Source organism: Equus quagga, chromosome 10, assembly GCF_021613505.1.
Source record: "Equus quagga isolate Etosha38 chromosome 10, UCLA_HA_Equagga_1.0, whole genome shotgun sequence".
Classification (NCBI taxonomy): domain Eukaryota; kingdom Metazoa; phylum Chordata; class Mammalia; order Perissodactyla; family Equidae; genus Equus; species Equus quagga.
In genome coordinates, this window is record NC_060276.1 from 86,433,227 (window position 1) to 86,454,901 (window position 21,675).

Sequence of the window (21,675 nt, forward strand, 5' to 3'; positions counted from 1 at the left end):
TTAACTCCTCCCAACCCCACTGAGTCACCCTACCCTCTACACACATTAGACTATTCACAACTCCTCAAACACCATTTAACTTCATACCTCCAACTCTGTCCTTTTTTCTCTTGCTAAATTTCTACTCACGTTTGATAACCAAGACCAAATGTTACATCTTTATGCAGTTTCCCTCACCCCTTCTCCAGGCAAAATTAACTGCTCCAAAACGTTGAGAATTGTGTGGACTGTTTAAATTACCCATAATCAAAAGTTTTAAATGTTTTAACTGCGCCATCATTTGTGAGCTCACAGCACTCTGCATATACCTTGCTTACTGTACTTACTACATCATATGATCACTCAGTCTGTCCACCTCTCGCTACAGACTGCAGGGGCAGAGGCCAGGCCTTACTTGTTGCTCCAGGACTTGGCACAGTCCCTCACTCACAGCAGTTCCGTAAACCTTTCACAAATCCAAGCGAAGCAAAGCAAAAGCTTTCCTCGTTCTCATTCTGATACGGAAATTCAAAAACCTAAAACATTTATTTTAACTAATGTATCTTAAAAACAAATTTTCCCTAAATATATAAACTATCCAGACTCAAGCAACTAAGATTCATAAAGTTCTTAAGAAAAATTATCTCTTGTCACGTTTTGTGTAATATTCTATTACAGAATCCTATCACAATATTAAAATGTAAACAAATTGACATATATTCAGCTAAATATCTGTTTTCTACTCATTTCCCAAGCAACTAATTCTTGACTTTCATACAGCAAAAAAATCAAGGCCCGTGGATATCTGATATTAAGAAGTTATTTTTATGCATAATAAGGGCATCGTGGCTATGTTTCAGAGACAGATTTAAATATCTATGGATTAAACAATGTGACTGATGTCTGAGATTTCCTTCAAAAAATGGAAGCGAGGGGTAAAATACAGATGAAACAAGACTGGTCAGGAGTTGAAAAGTGTTGAAGCTGAGTAATGATCAGTGATGGTTGGTTGGTTGATTTTCCCTGATTTGAAAATACTGGATATTTTCCCTAATTGTTTTTTAAAAAGAGAAGGATCTAATGAACATAATGTAATAGGTTTATAGTCTGAAAACAACCCTTTATCTAAAACGTTTCTCTCATTGTTCTAAATGAAAATGAGTTAGAAGACCTTATATAATACTCTTAAAGATAACAAAGCCCAACCTTCTTCCTGAGAATAAACTTAGCAGCAGCATCTTTTATTTATTCTAACACAGACAAAATACTACCACAGACAAAACTACAAAAAGAATGCAGGCATGCATTCAAAACAGAATGACAACAACAGTTTTAGCAATGTAGAGAGTAGAGAAAAGATAGAATAAAAAGAAATGGGTAAGAGAAAATAAATAAAAGCTTGTAGAAGAAAACGGCAAACGGCCCACATATTGGCTAAGAAACCTGAAACTGTCTAAATAAGGGATTACTCCCACCTTCCAGGTTATAGTTCTTAATTAGGTCCCAAATGTCAGCCAGGGCCAAACCTGGACCCAAAGCAAAGTCATCAATGAAACAGATGCTAAAGATCAAAATGAAGAATGAGTACCGTGACTATCACGAAGCTACCTAAAATGCAAATAGGACCTAGTGGAGTACATCTCTACTTCATTCACTCCTATCCCCACTGAAGGAGAATCAAGTTCAGAAGTATCCCAACCTGACAACGAAGCCTTTACAGGTATCTCTAACTATACACGTGGTAGTATAAAATCCATCTTTAATAACCAAAATATAATTCTGGTGTACTCACTATCAGTGTGCTTACTGTATTATTTTTAAAGTAATACGTGTCTATGGTTAAAAAACAAACCAAAAAAACCACAGCAATAAAGAAATTATATAAAGTCTAAGTTTAAAAGCTCCTCCCCTCCTCCTCACCCTAGAGCTGTTTTGTACTCCAAGATGACCATTATTTCACTACTTCTTAGGTATCCTTCCAAAACTTTGTCAGAGAATTTTCTTTTTTAAAGATTTTATTTTTCCTTTTTCTCCCCAAAGCCCCCTGGTACATAATTGTGTATTTTTAGTTGTGGATCCTTCTAGTTGTGGCATGTGGGACACTGCCTCAGCATAGCCTGATGAGCGGTGCCATGTCTGTGCCCAGGATCCGAACCAGCGAAACTCTGGGCCGCCAAAGCGGAGTACTCAAACTTAACCACTGGGCCACGGAGCCAGCCCGTCAGAGAATTTCTTAAACATTTAAATTGACCCATGAACACTCATTCAAGGACCCCAAGTTAAGAACCCATAACAAAAGTAAATATTACTACAAAATGAGATCAGAGTGAGAAAGAACACACAGATCATCCTTTGAACATCTGCTAAAGGCTAAAATCTGATTTTAAATCATGTTTCCCTAAACAAAATTATAAGATTCCTTGCTAATACTGAAATCAAGAAACACCAGCTCCAAGAAACACAATAAAGAAACAATCCCCATCCCATTAATAAGAGCCATTCTACTGAGGCCCAATCTAGGGTAGAACTTTGAACTTAACAACTGCCCCAAGAGTAAACTAATTAACTGAAAATGGGGGTCCAAGAAAGCAAGTAGCGTTTTGCAGGAGCCATCAACGTCCTGCCCACCTCCAGCACTAGCCATCCAGGGAAAGAAGGTCCAGACCGTAAGAGTCCCCAGGCATGGGGAGCTAGCAAGCAGGGTCTTCTTTTTTTTCTCTTCTGGGGTCTGGTGTTCAAAGTGCGTAATTTGTTGAAACATACCTGGACAAATGGAATAGGCTGTCTGTAAATTAAGCTGGCCCAGAAGCCATTCTGCAATATCCCACAAATGTGAACACCCCCCATTTAACTCACAAATGTATTTTCAAAATTTAATGAAATAATTTAGTTTTAAACATCTGACGCAGAATATGTTACATAATAGAAATTCTCATTAAATGTCTTAAGAAAAAAATAAAATACATCAGGATACAGTGGGTCACAAGTGTTTTAGTTAATTTTAACCTAGCAACTATCAGTTAACTTTTAAAGTTAATTCTAATAATCTAAAATCTAGAGACTGTTAGTTCACTTTTGAAATTCCCAAATCAGGATGCACAGTCCAGAAGTTAAATCTAAAAATAAGAGGCTCTAGGAAAACATGAACCAAGATGGCACTCTGCAAAGGCAATGTTTCTTCTGCCTTTACTTCAGTCAGACCCAGAATGTGTTAGGTAACAGTAGGGGTGTTAGAAGGTAAGTTTTCATCAGTGAAATGAATAATGTTCCAGTTAATGTGGTTTGACTAGAATTACTGTGAAGGCATCTCCACCTCTGCGTGAAGAGGGTCTAAGAATCAGCAAACCCAGGATGCAATCCCCTCCAGAGTGCACATGTACTCAGGAGTCCCATTCAGCCCTATGTTCCATCACTGACCAGGTATTCTGGGGCTCTTGCCCACCGCTGCTAACATATTGCTACATGTGCCTCCAATGCACCTTTCCAGCAAGGTCCTTGTTAGACTGTCTACAAGGACAAAGAGCTGGGACTTTGTCAAGCTTCACCAACAGGTTCCTGTGACTGCTTTTGTGCATACTTGCTAATCAATGTTTTTAGGGGTGGCAAAAAAAAAAAAAAGCCATTCTAACATGTAACTTGTTAAATTGACCTTTATCATAAACTTTCAGGATACTTCATACTTTTCTTCTGTCACTGATGTTCCTGTGTTAGACATCCTTATATTTATCTCATCCCTCTTAGGAAACTGTAAGTTTTCAATGCAGACAAGAGATATTTATGTTTTCTTCATATTCCCTGCATAGAAGACTTGCATTCAAATACTTGTTGCTCTACTTTACTGTTGACAAATTACAAACCAATATGGAAAACAGATATGTGTATGTGAAGCTTCAGTATGAGTACATAAGACTGTCAATTATGCATTCATTAAATAAACTCTATTAATTAACTAGTCTACAAATAAATACACGTGGGCCCTAAATAACCTAACCACCATTTCAACTCTTAGACAATCTGGTGGTGTTTTTGTTACATAAATTAGCTCTCTAGATACCACATTTCAAAAATATTAATAATTCACAGTGTTATCAGTCATTAACATCAATTTCAAAGAGCTCAAAGCATCACAATGAGTTTCAAAGTAAAGATAAACTTAAAAACCCCTTCAAATTTGCAAAATAATACTGGTACTATATAAATAAAAACTAAATGTTACATAGTCAAGACAGAAAAAGATTTTTTTTCTTCTGTAGTTAGCCAAGCACTGAACCTGCACTTTGGTTTAAAGTGCGTGGCCCGCCACTCCACTTTACCACCTAAGTCACAAAAACTCATCTCTCAGGCAGTTTTTCTTAATAACCTAAAATATCTAGAGGTGGTAGTCAAATGTTCCCTAGTCATTTCCATTAGTAAGTGATTCCACGGAAAGAGCTATCCAGTGAAAAATAAAGTCAGAACTTAGAAAAGTGCCTGTTTACATAATCCTGCAGTTCTAATTTGTGCCCAGATATGCAAATATTTTCTGTAATCTCTTACTACAGAGCTTTATTACCAGGGATGCATTAAAATTTTAGGAACTGTATAGTAACTGCCTGAGACTTTGTCCAGATAAACAATAATACCTATAACTGTTTACAAGACAACTTTCCAAACTAGAAAATACTTTTTAAAATGCATCAAATTACGGCCAGCCCTGGGGCCAAGTGCTTAAGTTCATGCGCTCAACTTTGGAGGCCAGGAGTTGGCCAGTTCAGATCCTGGGCACAGACCTACACACCACTCACTCATCAAGCCATGCTGTGGCGGTATCCCACATAAAAGGACCTACAACTAGGATATACAACTATGTACTGGGGCTTTGGGGAGAAGAAGAAAAAAAAAAAAAGAGGAAGATTGGCAAGAGATGTTAGCTCACAGCCAATTTTCCTCACCAAAAAGCATACTTAAAAAAAATGCATCAAATTAAAGATCTAATTTTCAAACACAAATCAAGACATTATTCTGTGGTTACTTTTGTAATCTAAACACTAACCTTCTTTAACACTGGAAATGAATATATCCCTTTAAGTGCCAGCAAATTAAAAAAAAACATAATATATAATAATTTTAAACATCAACGTCCAAATATTAGAGTATAAAAAAGCCACCTCTAGAGCTGACCTAATAATTTTTCCCTACTATCTACATGCAAGCAAACCAAATGTAGGAAAATACATGCTTTAATGGATCTTAAACTACTTTCATTACCCACAAACTTAAAAATGCCAACTATTTTAATACTAATTATCTCCTAGAAAAAAAAGCACATACATTTTTAAATCCATAACTTCTTCTAGCTATTCTACATAATCTTTCTATTGATTAATATAATTACAAAAAAGAGTTCCAATAAAACTGAGTATTTAGGACAAACTTAAAAATGATATAAAGATACTTCAAAATGAACAACTATGTATTTTAGCAATAGTTCCCTGACGAGACTAAGTGTCCCCAGCCCTTTAGCATTATATTATTTTTATAAATATACCTTATAGTATTACTATATTTATATTCACTATATTAATGCTATATATTACTACACATTATACTTTAACTCAAATCCTTATCCAACTGAAAACAAAATTAACCCAAAAGATTTTCAAAAATGTACTAAAAAAGTCAGCATAATTTCTGCTAAAATGTTGCATTTAATTACTTTCAGTAACTCCACTGTAATTTAAAAAATAACAATCTTGAATTATTATGTTACCAAAAGACTAATGGTCAGCATTAAAGAGCAAAGTAGTCAAGATCATATTATATTTCAAGAACTCTGATTAAGCAACCACTTGCTATTTACAATCTTTTAAAGATTTTTTAAAGATAGTACTACAAAAATAATGTACTGTATTACTAATTCATTTTTTTAATCCAAAACCCCAAGCATTGTATATCAAATGGCAATGGTACAAACCAAAATTCTTTCAATGACTCTAATATAAATGAATCTTACAAAAACATTCCAAGACTAACAGAAATTAGCAGTCCGGAGAAAGTATCCTCACACCTGGAAAAGGAACACGTAAGTTTAGGGGCAAGTAAGAGACCCTTATTAAATGTTTTAAACTCTCCGATGCTTTTAAGTCAAGAGTTATCTTTTTTAAAACCTACAAATTTGAATTAAAAAACTTGAAAGAAGATCCAAAAATATAGAAAGGAATAATAATTTTTGAAAACAAGTAATAATAGCTAAGTTTCTGTCAGAAAGAAAAAAAAGTTATACAAGGTCCATGCTAAATCTGTGGGGGGGAGGGAGGGGGGATGACAAAAATCGTAGCTAAAAAGAGAATCCTGGAAGTCACTCAATTCCATTATCTGCCCTCAGCTAAGTAGCATGAACCTACCCCAACAAAGAAAAGCCAACTCTTGTTTTCAAGACTTTCAGAGAATAAGAATTCTGAAACCAACAGAGCTCAACATTCCACAAAAACATACTGTTTCCCAAGACTGTTCAAAAGATGGATGAAACTAAATAATTCAATCCTTCTTACAGCAGGACTCTAGCTCATTCATTCTATTCAGAACCCAATTCGAACACATGGTGCGACGTTATATAACGTCAAGCTTTACATTACACATTTCGCTGGTATGTTCAGGCTCACAAGGATGTAACCAAGAACGGCATGAGGTTGAAAGCACATACTCCAGAATGTGCTATTTTAACGTGAAAGTTAATGAGTCTTGATCTAAATAGGTAGTACCTCACAGGCATTGAGTTTGAAATAATGAAGAATTTTTTTCTTTAGCTCAACAAAACACTTAGTAGTTTATCAAATTACCCAGGATTTTATGAAGCCTTAATTCTTCCCCAAAACATATAATAAAGCTTCTCAAGTTTCTCATTTTTGTTACTGTACACAAACATCAAGAAAGTAACACACACTTTCACAAAAAAAGTATTTGAAAATCCTCAATTCTTTAAAATTTAAACTCAATAGTACATAATAACTGCATGGTTCAATATTACAATCTGAAATCCAATGTTAAGCACCATCCACTCTGAATCCATCTAAATATGATCATCCTGAGACATGAAATCATCAACTAGCATTTTACGTATCATCCACATAAAACATCAGATTCCATTTGCTTCTTTATTACCATAACCAAAAGCAATAGATTTGGCCAAACTTTTACAAATGAATTATCTCTGCAAACAATTTTACCAACTCCCTATTAAGCCGGCAATAATCATTCCAAGATAAAATAACGCTCCTTAAATTTAAATATTTTGTTTAATCTTTGGAATGACAACTTTGACAGCAGTCAAGTATCTTTAAATAAAATACTTTACTTAGATTGAAAAAAATTTCAAGGCTTAAGTCATTGATGCTTAAGTCATTTCAGAGCTAGTCACTACTCATTTTTCCAGGGATAATTTTAATGAAGGCAATTAATATCTACATAGTCAAAGTTTAGTTCAAGTTATCTATATCGGTTAAAGGCTTATAAGCTTACTGAAAAGGATTATTTCTGCTCAGCTTTCTGGTCGTTATGCGCGGTGGAAACCCCTTATACTTAGTTACTTTGAAACAAAAACAGAAGTGTAATTACAGATAAAAGGAATTAGCGACTCTCCTACAAACTACAGACTACAGACAAAAATTCAGGACAAGTCATTTAAAAAAAAATCAACTGAAGAACAAAATGCTAGGCTTTAGTCATTTCAAACTTCCTTCTCAATTGCGACAATAAAGCTAGGTGTCAAATGCAAAGCCACTGATTTCAGCCAGAAAAGAAAATGTCTAATGGATGCAACACCTATCGCACGCACTCCAAGTTTCACGGTCCCAATTAAGGAGGAAGCATACAAACGTCATTTCAACCAGATTTTGGTCAGGAGACACAAACTGATGCAGACAGATCGAGACTCCACAGCCTTTGTTCAATAGCTTACGGATGGGTAACTAAATGTGCTACAGGTTGATAAGCATTTACCAGGCTTATGAATGCTGCTTCCAAGCTTTAGAAAGGTACAAGAATTCTATATGCAAATAATCTTGGATAATTTGTATGAAACACCATCGAGCTACACACCCCGAAGGAGAAGGCTATTCATCGCTACTATTTATTTCCATGTTTACCTCTCCTCCCTCCCCCAAACCCCCCCCTTCACTTTCTCCTCCCACCCTGTCCCGCCATCTTGGGCCGATAGGAGCAGCCATTACTTAACTAAATGACAGTGCCAACAACTTTCCACACAAATAAACAGAGGCTACACCCCGAATCCCCCCTGGCCTCCCCTGTCAGACACAGAGGGAACGAGGCTTCAAAAAGAAAACACATTCACAAATAACTGCAGGATTTCTATAGCAGAAAGACCCAAAAAGTAAACAAGTCACCTAACTTCAGGTAAAACCCATCTCAATCGAGATGCATGTCAACAGCCCAATGCAAACTCTTCGCCGCCCTAAACTACGGGCAACTTCCCCCTTCCGGGAGCAGGGACACAAAAAAGCCCAAAACGTTGGGTTAACAGTAGACATCGCGAAGAGGCTGCCTGAAGGAAAAGAATAAAAACCACGGGAGACAAGTACGTCGGACGTTTGGGTAAATGTGCACACATGTGCGATCCCTTGACCTTAAACAGGCACCCAGGAGATCGCGGTCTCCCCGCAAAAAGCCGGGAAATTACAGGAGATTCTGTCGACCCGGTGGAGCTCGGCCCCGAAGCGCTGCCGTCTCTGTTCCCCCAGCTACAAGAGGAGAGGGCGATTTCGCAAGGCAGCGAGCGAGGGAGCCGGGCGTGGGGGAAGCAGAGGCAGGAAATAGTTTTCCGGAAGCCCCTCGGCCATCGTCCGCCGCCACAATGCGCGCCGGCCCGGCCCGGGGCCGCGGAGCCCGGGGCGAGCGGGCGCCGGCCGCCGAGCCCGCGTCCGCGCTCCGGCCCGCAGCTGCCTTACCTTGCCCAGTAGGGCCTTCGTCCTGGCGCCATCTTCCTGAAACCTCACGAAGCCGAAGAGGCGGCTGTGGGGAGAGACACACGCGGCTCGTTAACGCTCCGGCAACACTAGCGACCCATCCCTGCCCGAGCCCGAGGCCCCGGCAGCGGCCCCGGCGCGGAGAGCGCCAAGCCGAGCTGCCCGCCCCGCCGCCGCCAGAGGCGAGCCGCGCTCGGGCCTCCCCGGCGAGCGGCGCCGGCCCGTCCGGAGCCGACCGGGCGGGTGCCGGCGGCCCGTACCTGTCCAGCCCGCCGAGCGCCTCCCTCTCCTCGGCTGTCAGGCTGGGGGACGCCTCCTCGCTCTCGCCGCTCGCTTTTCCCGCCGCCATTTTCTTTTCCTCATCACCGAAAGCGGCGGCGGCGGCGGCGGCGGTAGCGAGCGACACTCCGCAGGATTTCATGGAAACGCAGGGAATTCACAACTCCAACGCCGACACCCCCCCCGGGCCGGGGCCCGCAACGACGCCCCCAATCTCCGCGCGGGACCGGCACACCAACTTTATCGCCGCCTCCTCCTCCGCCGCGAGCGGCAGCGACGAAAAATCCCAACGCGGCGGCAGTGAAGGCGGCGGCGGCAGGGGCTGCGGAGCCCCCGGGTCGGCAGCAGCGGCGGCTCGGCTGTAGGGTCACATCGCGGGGGCGGGCGGGGAGCAGCCACGGGCGGGGACGGCGGGAACGGCCGGAGCGCGCAGGGCTGGGGGACACGGGGGGGATTCGGTGGAGACACAAACTTCCCCGGCACCAGCACAAAGTTGTTGTAATTGTGTCACACAGCGAACCCCACGCCGCCGCCGTGACCCCCCCTCCCCGCCCGGCCAGCGCCGCCAATCGGCGCGGCCCGCTCCCCTCACGTGACCTTTGTTGACTCACGTCAGCCGTGGCTCCACTTAACTTGCTAGCTGCCCGAGCCCCGCCCACCGAGGCCGCCACCGACGGGGAGCGGGACGCACGCCAATTCCGGCCGGTGGTTGGCTGCTAGGCCCGTCTGTCGGGGGGGAAGGGTTGTCACCGAGAGGGAGTAGCCGGTTAGGTTGTGCTAGTTAAATACACTGGGGCAGAGAATGGAGGGTCCGGGCCGTGTCACCTCGGGAGCCGCGGCGGGCTCGGGAGGGGGAGGGGAGCGGTGGCGAAGGGCGAGGTCCGGCACCGCCCGCGGCGGGCGCGAGCTGTGAGCGAGGACGCCCTGGACGGCCTTTGCCTGCCCAGGAGCTCGGAGGTGGGCCTGGGCCGCGGCTCCGGCGCTCCGCGGGCCCGGGCCCCACACGGCCTGGTAAGGGTCTCGTCGACTGGAGGGGGCGCCCGGACCCTGACCTCCGCCCTGCGAAGAAGGCGCACACTTTTGGTATCGCTGGAGATAATGGCCTCCGCGAGGAGCGGCCAGCGACCCCGTGCCCCGCGGCTCGGGCGCCGCCCTAGGCCAAGCCTGCGCTCCCGACCGCGATCCCCTCCCTCGCGTCGCCCGTGAGCGGGGAGAGGCCTCCTGACCCCCGGCCGGAGGGAACGAAGAGGCGCCCCCGGGGTCTGGCTCGCTGACCACGGCTCCCCACCGCCGAAGGTCTGTTGGCGGCACTTTGGGGCCCCATTTTCGTGTTACTTGCGTTTTATCAGTACTTAATTGTAGTATTAGAAGAAAAAGCAATGACGAGAAATTGTTAAGCGGGATCTCCAGAATGATGGTTTCTATTGCTGTGACCTCAGTGGGGCCTTCATGGAAGAGTTGGGGCTCCTTGTGGCCAGGCCTGAGAGAAGACATAATTAAGATCCTCATCACAGCTTGCAGCCCAGAAAAGCCTTTTCTATCCCCCACAACATGCCTTAGACAACAATAATACATTCTTGTTCTGGCCGTGTCTCAGGTGCAAATAAAACTCACTAGTCTGGCTTTCAATCCATAGTATAATTGGGAGAAAAAGAAAATATGCTTTCGGCCCATTATTCTTTTCAAAAGAAATTGAATAAGATATGTCTCGTATAACAGATCTGTTACAGGGCACACCTCCAGTCTTCAGGGATAGGAAAGTATGAATTAATGGACATAGGATAAGGTTTCCTTTATAAACGTGAACTCTTGTATATTTTCACTAATATAACCAATAGACAAGAAATATTTACCTTGGATTTCAAATTATAAGGAAGACAATTCAGTGCTGACTCAGTAATCCTAGCAGTATTCAGTGAGAAGCTATGAAAATCCCAACGGATTTTGCACACACACACACACACACACACACAGTTTTAAATTGTTCCCCTGAGACCAGTAACTAGACTAACAAACTGTGGTTTTATATAGATTATGTTTCATGTTTAATTACTTTTTCTGAAACACCTCTTCCATTCTTTATGGTATTCCATATTACTTGAATGACTGGGTATAGAAGGCTGAATATTTTCTACAGCTAAATTAACACATGCATTGTTAACTTTGTCACAATCGATGATCTTCAAAGCCTGGGAGATTTTGACATCACTATCTCCCCCGCCAAAAAAACACACACACACACATTTAGACTTGCACAAGCAGAGATAGAAATTTTGCCAGTATTTGGCCATCTTCCTGGAGTTAGCGGTTCTTGACTCAGACAGGCCCTTTCCAAGAATTATAAGGCTACCGACCCCCAACCCCTCAAAACCTTCTTTCCCACCACATAATCATTAGTAGGTAATAGCAGCAGAATTGGATACCATGGGTGAGGTTGGAGTCTGGCAGACCTGAATTCAGTTCTTTCCTCTGTACAGGCTGCATGACCTTGGGAAAGTTACTTATCCTCTAAGCCAGAACTCTATGTCTAGTCTGACTATAGATATCCATACTCTATCATGAAGCATGAGATAATTTTTATACAGTAACATAAGTCCTTACATCACTATGTAATTTTTTAGGTCTCATATAGTTTAAAAACTGTCAAATAAATGTATGTACAATAGGTATGAAACCTCCAAGGTTTAGGTACTTCACTGGAGAGAGAAATGGGGAGTTGGGATAAATGATTTTATAATTATTTCTATGAAAAGTGAACCTGAAAACCCATATGGAAAGCAGAGCAGTTGAGCCAAAGGAGCATGAACTGTGGAATCGTACAGATCTAAGTTCGAATCCTAACTCTACCACTTGATAGCTGGGTGACCTTCAACAAGTTAGTCTAATTTGAGCTTCAGTTTTCTCATCTGTGAAAAAGAAAATATAGCCACTTTACATTATTTTGATGATTAAATGCTATAAGGTAGGTAAAATGCCAGACACATAATATGGATTCAAAGACCTCAAAAAAATTGGAAGGTTGGAATTTCTAAAATCCTTTCTAGCTTTTACATTCTGTGTTCTAAATGTATTAATCACTGCTCTACCAATCATTTCCTCTTTATCCCTCTGCAACCTCCCTATAAGCCCAACACATAGGCAGTCCTAATCCACCTTTCACGTGGGGCATATATCCCCAACATTGCTACATCGCTCCTTCTTTATTCTAAAATTAAGCCTTATATCACTTAGTGCTGATTCTTGTTTCATAATTCTAAGTTAATACACTAGGAGCTTGGGAGAGTAATTTGACTTTACCAAGTTGATATGACTAATATATGCACAGGTAAATAAATATTTTTAAATTATATAAAATGTGTATCATGCTGAATCAGGTTATGGACTAATTAGGGCATAATTTGAAGTGATATTAATACGTAAGTGCCATCAATTAATATCAAAGGAGAAATCCATTCAATTACAGAAAAATAAATTTAACTTCCTTTTAAACAACTAAATACTTAACCTGAAGCATTTAGGAATATATTGTTCAATTATAATGTTCATGCCATATAACCTATACAGATAATAAAAAGTCACATAACAGAGTCATGATTTATCTAGTCTTATAAATAAAACTGTACTTATCCTTTATATCAGGATCAAAAATAAATTCAAAAAAATTTACCAGCTCTTCCTATACTTACCAGTGTCATAAAGATTATCCAGGAGCTGGCCTTGTGGCCTAGTGGTTGAGTTTGGACCCTTCCACTTTGGCAGCCCAGGTTCAGTTCCCGGATGCAGACCTACACCACTCATAAGCAGCCATGCTGTGCTGGTGACCCACATACAGAATAGAGGAAGATGTTCACTCAGGGCAAATCTTCCTCAGCAGAAAAAAAAAAAGATTATCCAACTAAAGTCTGAATACGTTGATGACAAAAATAAATATAGAGTAATGGTTGAAGGGAGATAGGGAGCCAAGTACAGACAGGCTCAATTATAAAAACTTCAGTTGTCAGAATAGTTTTAGGACTTCTGGAAGAAGCCGAGACTCCCACACCCATCAGGAGCCTAGACTTCCACCCTCACCGGGCTATAATGAGGCACCTCAAATTCCCCACCACACTCCCACCACCCTGGGGAGCCTGGACTTCCACCCCCTTTCAGCAGAATGAGGCCTCACTCCCCCTCCCTGCTGAGTTGGTGTCAGAGGAGGCCTAGTGGAGAGTCAGGACTTTCACCACTGCCCGGTGGTAGCAAGGCCACCACTCCCATGGTTATCAGTGGAAGCAATGTTGGGAGCAATAATGAGGCACCGCTATACCTCCCAGCCAGGGTGGTATCAATGAAGGCCAAGTGGGGAGCCAGAACTCCCATCCACACCCAGCAGTAACAAGGAGACCGTCCCCCTCCACCAGTGTCAAACAAGGTTGAGTGGGGAACCTGGACTTCCACCCCCACCTGGCAGTAACAAGGTAGTGCCTTCCCTTCCCCCACCAGAGTGATGTCAGAAGAGGCCTGCTAAAACAGAAGATTAAGGTAAGATCCAGAGTTTCATAATACCCAAAATGTCCAGGTTTCAATCAAAAATCACTCAGACCAAGAACGAGGATAATCCCAACTTTAATTAGAAAAGACAACCAACAGATGTGAACACTAAGTGAATTGGATGTTCAAACTACCTGACAAGGATTTTAAAGCAGCCATCGTAAAAGTGTTTCAGTGAGCGATTATGAACCCACTTGAAACAAATGAAAAACTGGAAAGTCTCAGCAGAGAAATAGGGAGTTTTAACAAAGAAATAGAATATACAAAGCAGAACCAAATGGAAATTTTAGAACTGAAAAATATAATAACCAAAAGTTAAAAACTCAGTGTGTGGCCTCAATATTAGAATGGAAGGGATAGAGGAAAGAATCAGTGAACTTCAAGACAGAACAATAGAAATTACCCAGTCTGAACAACAGAGAGAAAATAGACTAAAAAAATAATAAACAGGGCCGGCCCGGTGGCGCAGCAGTTAAGTGCACATGTTCCGCTTCCCGGTGGTCCCAGGGTTCACCAGTTTGGATGCCAGGTGCAGACATGGCACTGCTTGGCACGCCATGCTGTGGTAGGCGTCCCACATACAAAGTAGAGGAAGATGGGCACGGATGTTAGCTCAGGGCCAGCCTTCCTCAGCAAAAAGAGGAGGATTGGCAGCAGTTAGCTCAGTGCTAATCTTCCTCAAAAAAAAAATAATAATAGAGCCTCAGGGATCTGTGGGACTGTAACAAAAGATTTTAACACTTGTGTCATCAGAGTCCCAGAAGGAGAGGAGAAATAGATCAGGGCCTAAAAAGCATGCGAAGAAATAATGGCTGAAAACTTCCCAAATTGACATGGTCCCTGCCTTAACTCCTACTTGGAGAGTTGTATAAATAAATTCTATATTATGATACAGAGCCATGAGTGCTAGAAGCTTTGCTCAAATGTGTGGATGCTCATAGAAGAGGTATCTTTACTAGCCTAGAGGGGCCAGATAAGCTCCTAGAAAACAGAAGATGGATTGGTAGGAGCTGAGGGAGTGGGTATAAGGGTGCGTGTGCATGTGTTCCAGGCAGAGGCAGCAACATATCTGCAAAAGCACAGAAACCTAAGAATATGACACTTGTGGTAAATTTGGCAAGTTGAGTATGGTAAGGGAAGAATTGGGAGTTGAAGTTGGAAAATTGAAAGTTGGAAAATTAGGCAGTACCATAGAGTCTAGAAAGGCATACTAAAGAATCATACCAATGGTTATAGTGATTTTAGGCACAGAAATAATGTCTGTAAGGTTGCTATTGGTGTTAGTGTTACTGCTTTCAACAGAAGATTTCTTTTTACCTGGACTCAGCAGCTGACACCAAGCTCAATGACTTTTGGCTAGCTGGCTGGTCTAGCCCTTTTGCTAGACCAAGGGTAAGAAAACCATAACCTACAGACCAAATCCAGCCCGCCACCTGTATTTGTACAGCCATTTCATCACACTTTAAAATTACATGAAATTCAAATTTTGGTGTCCATAAATAAAGTTTTATTGGAACACAGTCGTGTGTTATCTATGACTACTTTCACAAACCAACACAGTTAAATAGTTGCAACGGAGAATGTATGTGGTGCTCTGATTTCTTCACAATGCTGCTTGGTGCCCTACGGATCACAGTGATGCTGTTATAACTTGGCAGTGTTTCAAGTGCCATGTATATAACACCATGACATTTTTTATTAGATTTTACCAGTACATAGCTATCATGTCAAAACAAGAAAAAAGAGGAAAACGGACTTCAAATGTCATGCTTTTAAGGCACAGTGGAGTGTGGATTATTTTATCAAATTTGATAGCAAAACATTTATCATGCAAGAACACTGTAGCTTTGCTAAAAGAATACAATGCACATCAACATTATCACACCACACTCATCACAATATTCCCAACTGACAAGAAAGCAACAATGAGAACAATTAGAGAATTTAAAACAGAATATTTCATCACAGCAGAATTTCTTCACAAAAAAAAAAAGGCTGCAACCAAAGTAATTTTCTGAGTGGCTCATTTCTTAGCCAAAGGAAAGCTGTTTAATTAAATTGTGTTTGATTACAAGAACCAAAGTAATGTGTCCAGAGAAAATAAATTTAAGACTATTAGCCTTTCAGCTAGAACAGTTGCTTGAAGAGATGAGGACATTGGAAACAACATCAATAGTCAATTAAAAAACAAGGCAATTAACTGAGTGGTTTTCCTTGGCTCTTCATGAGTTAACAGAGAATACTGATACTACTCAGTTGTTGTTTATTTGAGGCGTCAGTGCCTTGTTTGAATTGACTAAAGAATTAGCGTCTGTGTATAGTCTGCATGGAACAACTACAGGAGAAAATATTTTCAAAGAAGCTGAAAAAGCGCTGATTCAGTACAAGATGAAGTGGAACCTGCTAAGATGTGTTAAAATTGATGGTAGTAAAAATATATGTAAAGCAGAAAAACACTTATTCGAACAAATTACAAAGCGTGTGAAAATGTAAAGTGTTTAAGCCCTATGGCTATTCATTATTCACCAGTACTTTAAGGTAGTATTTGAACTTATGTGTTATTGCACCAGCAGTGTCAATGGTAATTTCATTACTCTCATGGACTTAACCATCGTCAGTTCTGTCAATTTTTATCAGAAGTAGAAACCAAATATTCTGACTTGCCCTATCACACAGCGGTTCAGTGTCTTATTAGTGGCAGAGTTCTATTTTGATTCTTTTGAGCTCAAGACCAAACTTGAAAATTCTTGAATGAGAACATCAGCCTTCAACCACTATTTTCCAACTAGGAATGGCTTTGGAAATCAGCTTTTGCTGGAGACTCGATAATATATCTTAATGAATTTCACCAATTACAAGGTAAAACACTTATACGTAAAACTTATACAACGGTAGAGTCATTCTGATGAGAGCTAATATTGCTTGAACTACAAGTAAGGTCAAGCCACTTTATATACGTCTGTGCTAGCAAAAGTTAAAGTAAGAAGCAAATTATCCATTCCTATACAAATTTGCAGCACATATATTTTCCAAGCTCAAACTACAGTTCCAAGCAGCATTTTTCAGACCTCAATGCAAGTGCAAAGGAAATTTCCATATTTCAAAAGTCATTTAACTGTGCAATTGAGGAATTTCTACCTAACCATCAATTGGAAGTGATTAATCTGCAATGTAATGACATATTAAAAGGCAAATATCAAGAGAAGAATCTAATAGAATTCTATAAATGCCTTCCATGCAATGAATATGCTCAATTAAAATCATATACACATGCACTGATGTCAGTGTTTGGCTGTGCCTATCTGTATGGAAAGACATTTTCAAAAATGAAATACATAAAATCCCACTACACATCGCATAAACAGATGAATATTTGCAAACTAATCTGATGATAAGAGAATACTAATTTTGAACCCTAATTAAGCAAAATGTATTCCAAAAACAAAGAACCCCATTCTCGTCATTCATAGACCTGTATTAGCAAAAATTGTACTCAATTATTACTATTAGATTTTTAATTTCATCAATAAAATATTCGTGGAAATTTGTTTTCTCTCTTGTTACGTAAGTATCTACATAATATCTGATTTTTCCTCTTGGCCTGCAAAATCTAAAATATTTACTATCTGGTCCTATATAGAAAAAGTTTGCCGACTCCTGGCCTAATTTGTTCCATGGAGGCTTCCAGTTCAAAATGATATATTGCTATTTGCCCCCAAATGTATCCTGGCCTAACTTCTCACAAAAATCCCCAAATACAGAAAAAAAGACAAGCTTTCATGATATCAAAGACTAAAACTGACAGGTAACCTAAGGCTTGGATCTGGGTGAAAGTGATGTTAATTATGAGGCAGATGGTTCTAAATGGCTGGATTAAGAAAATCCCAGTCATGATTGACCTTGGCTTCATCTCCTCAAAGACACTGACTGAAAAAGGTAGGAAGTCACTTATTTAAAGCCCACACCCTATCCCCTCATGACCCACCATCTGTCTCCCAACTCACTGACTTGGTGTCTAAACCAATAAAAGGTGTCAGTTTCTCTACCCTTGAAGGCTGCTCGCCGGTATACTGATCCCCACCCCCACCTCCACTCCTTGTCCCCTAGACCCCTCTAGTTCCTATTTATCTAGGCAGATAGATAAAACAAGTGGGCAGGAAATAAGAGAGAGATCGGGAGGAAAAGAAAGCAGGCTTAACATTTAAGGAGGTGCAGTCCCCATAACCATGACTGGCTTCATGGGCGTGCAACCTGTGCAGTTGCACAGGGCCCCAGATAAAAAGGGCCTCATGCTTTGTTTAATGCTCTTCTGTCGCTGTCTTGAAATTCTTAATTTTTGAACAAGGGGCCCCGCATTCTCACTTTGCATGGAATTTTCCTACAAATTATGTAGTCGGTCCTGCCCAAAGCTTTAAGGAAAAACCAGCTTCTTGAACAGCCCTGAGAGAAGTTTGTGCTGGAAACTATGTTGTATATCACATTAGTAAAGAAGAGGTACACAAGGTGAAGTCAGAGTGTGTAGACATTAGTGTGCCCTTCAGCTACAGACTTGAGATGGAGATTCTGCCACTACTTCCATGGACAGATGGGGAGTCCAGGGGTAACTGGCCCAATCACCTGTAGACAGATATTGAACCCACAGAAACCCTATCTTAGTTGAGGGTAAGGAGAATAGTAAACACAGAGCTAGGAGAAAAGCACAGCATCTAGAAAAATCAAAGGAATGAGAGGAAATGAGAACTCTTCTTCATCAGAGCCCAGGAAAAAGCTTTAGACACCTGTTGACAGCCTTAAATCTTCTGTAGAAAAGAAACAGAAGGTATAAAGAGGTGGGGCTGAGATGAAAATCCAACATGATGAGATGAAAAGAGAGACAGACTGGATGAGGAAAATGAGTAAGTACTCTAAAAAAGCAGAAACAAAATTAAAGTATACGTTGGAGACAGTAAAGAAGAAAATTTATCTGGCAGAAAATTGAATTCAGTGTTAAGAACAACACTGATGCTAAGAAATTGAATGGAATGTTAAAAAGACAGAAATGGAAACAATTCGAGTGATGATAGCAAAGGAGAAAGAATGGAGAAAATGGAGAACCAATATATGGATAGGGGCCAGACCAGTGGCACAGCAGTTAAGTGCGCATGTTCTGCTTCAGCGGCCCGGGGTTCGCCAATTCAGATCCTGGGTGCGAACATGGCACCACTTGGCAAGCCATGCTGTGGTAGGCATCCCACATATAAAGTAGAGGAAGATGGGCACAGATGTTAGCTCAGGGCCAGTCTTCCTCAACAAAAAGAGGAGGATTGGCAGCAGATGTTAGCTCAGGACTAATCTTCCTCAAAAAAATAAATACATAAATAAATAAAACACAAACAGAAATTTTCTTCTATTGAAGAACAGTGTATGTTGATGGAAAGAGACCACTGTGTTCTAGGCAAAGTCAATAAAAGGGGACACACAGCTGGACACAACATGGCAAAAGTTTTAAACTACAATATTAAAGTGTCTATAATTGTTCAGGCGAAAAATGAAGTCCAATTGCCCAGATAAAAACAAAGTTAGTCTGCTTGACTTCTCATATCTTGAGTTTTAGAGAGAGAAATTTGTGACTCCAAATATACATCTGAGTTGTCTTTCAGGTGTAAAGATGTCAGAAAAACACTCTCTGCTATTTAAGGGACAATAAAACATATCACCCTCTTGAAAAAATTTTACAAAAATATTAGTTTACAATATTTTTCAACCAACCAAGAGATGAGGTTAAAAAAAAAGCTCATGGGGGCTGGCCCAGTGGCGCAGCAGCGAAGTTCGCACATTCTGCTTCTTGGTGGCCCAGGGTTTGCTGGTTCAGATCCTGGGTGCGGACACGGCACTGCTTGGCAAAAGCCATGCTGTGGTAGGCGTCCCATGTATAAAGTAGAGGAAGACAGGCATGGATGTTAGCTCAGGGCCAGTCTTCTTCAGCAAAAAGAGGAGGATTGGCATCAGGGCTAATCTTCCTAAAAAAAAATAAATAAATAAAAGCTCACAACCGGCCCCATGGAGTAGTAGTTAAGTTCGAAGTGCTCCACTTCAGTGGCCCAGGTTCACAGGTTCGGATCCCAGGCTCAGACCTACACCACTTGTCAGCCATGCTGTGGCAGCAACCCACATACAAACTGGAGGAGGATTGGCACAGATCTTAGCTCAGGGCGAATCTTCTTCAACAACAGCAGCAACAACAAAAAAGGCTCAAGAATGGGGAAGTCATAGAGGGGAGCATTATCAAGTCAAAACAGAAGTGCATCTAAATAATTGCACCGTATCTAACTATAAAACTAAATCTGAATCTCAATATTTTTTTCTCAAATTAGGTTCTGAAAATTTTTTTTTTTTGAGGAAGATTAGCCCTGAGCTAACTACTGCCAGTCCTCCTCTTTTTTTTTTGCTGAGGAAGCCTGGCCCTGAGCTAACATCATGCCCATCTTCCTCTACTTTATACGTGGGACGCCTACCACAGCATGGTGCGCCAAGCACCGCTTTGTCCACACCCGGGATCCAAACCAGTGAACCCCAGGCCACTGAGAAGTGGAACGTACGCACTTAACCACTGCGCCACCAGGCCAGCCCCTGAAATTTTCTTTAAAGATTGGCACCTGAGCTAACAACTGTTGTCAGTCTCCTTTTTTTTTTTTCCCTTCTTCTTCTCCCCAAAGCCCCCCAGTACATAGTTGTATATTCTAGTTGTGAGTGCCTCTGATTGCGCTACGTGGGACGCCGTCTCAACACGGCTTCAAGAGCAGTGCCGTGTCTGCACCCAGGATCCGAATTGGCGAAACCCCAGGCCACCAAAGCGGAGTGCACGAACTTAACCACTTGGCCACGAGGCAGCCCCTGAATTTTTAAGACAGTAGTAAAAGTAGTATATGAATCTAAAGCCCAAGTTAACATTTTCATGGGTTAAAATGGCAAATGAGGTAAAGATAAAGTGTGCTAAATCTCAAAAGCATGATTCAGAATATGCCATTTCACTCTGGACCCATCAATGAGATAAAAATAAGTTAAAGAAAGATTTTGACAAACCTAAAGGTACGTACCAGGTAATATATTTACTGTATCAATTCAGGAAAGAGAAAGATGTAGTAAAACGTAGAAGTTTCCTCTTTCTCCAGGTAGCTGCTTTCAACTAATAGAATAAAATACTTTCTAAAACAATGGAGAAGATAAAAACAAAACTGAAAATAAAGAAATTGGCAGAAAAATGTTAATACATAAGTCACAGAGCAAAACGGCATAAAACCAAAAATTTCAGAATTTAAAAATGTAAATCCCCTATTAAAAGACTTGGTTGAGTAAAAGAAGTTTAAGTATAATCTAGTTACAGGAGACATAACGTTAAAAACATGGCATAATATGTTACAAAGTAAAAAATAGACACAGATATCTTAGACAAATGCAGACCAAAAAGAAAAAAAAGCCAGGGGGAGGAATTGGCAATATGAGCATCAAGACAAAAAGCATTAATCAGGAAAAGAGAGTTAATTTATATTAGTAAAAGGGTACAAATAAAATTCTCATTGTCTTGACATTCAATGCCAGACTACCATACCATCAAAATATATAAAGAAAAACTATTACAAATTGTGTGAGTTCTCCAGAGAAACAACCAATAGCATATAATATATGTATGTATATACATACACATATACACAACCATATACATATATTTAGAGAGAGACAGAGAAAGATTTATTTTAAGGGATTGACTCACATCATTGTAGGGGCTGGCAAGTGCAAGAGCTGTCGATCTGCAGGGCGAGCCAACGCACTAGAAACTCAGATAAGAGTTGATGTTTCAGTCTTGAGTCCAAGGTCTGCAGGGCAGGCCAGCAGCCTGAAAACTCAGGCGGTGTTTCTATGTTGCAGTCTTGAAGCAAAATTACTTCTT

General features: G+C 40.9%; 1 protein-coding gene across 14 annotated transcripts in view; it reads right to left on the minus strand.

Annotated features, from left to right (window-relative positions):
- Positions 1-9,742, minus strand: part of KDM6A (lysine demethylase 6A) — a 207,219-nt gene extending 197,477 nt beyond the window's left edge. For 6 of the 14 annotated variants that reach the window (XM_046673186.1, XM_046673185.1, XM_046673182.1 and 3 more), the window contains exons 1-2: positions 9,200-9,740; positions 8,922-8,985 (exon numbers count right to left, since the gene is read on the minus strand). In XM_046673186.1, coding sequence (XP_046529142.1) covers positions 8,922-8,985; positions 9,200-9,360 — 225 coding nt within the window. In that variant the 5' untranslated portion in view covers positions 9,361-9,740. Of the gene's footprint in view, positions 1-8,921; positions 8,986-9,199 lie in introns of all 14 variants that reach the window. The other 8 variants (XM_046673180.1, XM_046673179.1, XM_046673174.1 and 5 more) reach the window with 3 other exon arrangements.
- Between the last annotated feature and the right edge of the window lie 11,933 nt (positions 9,743-21,675).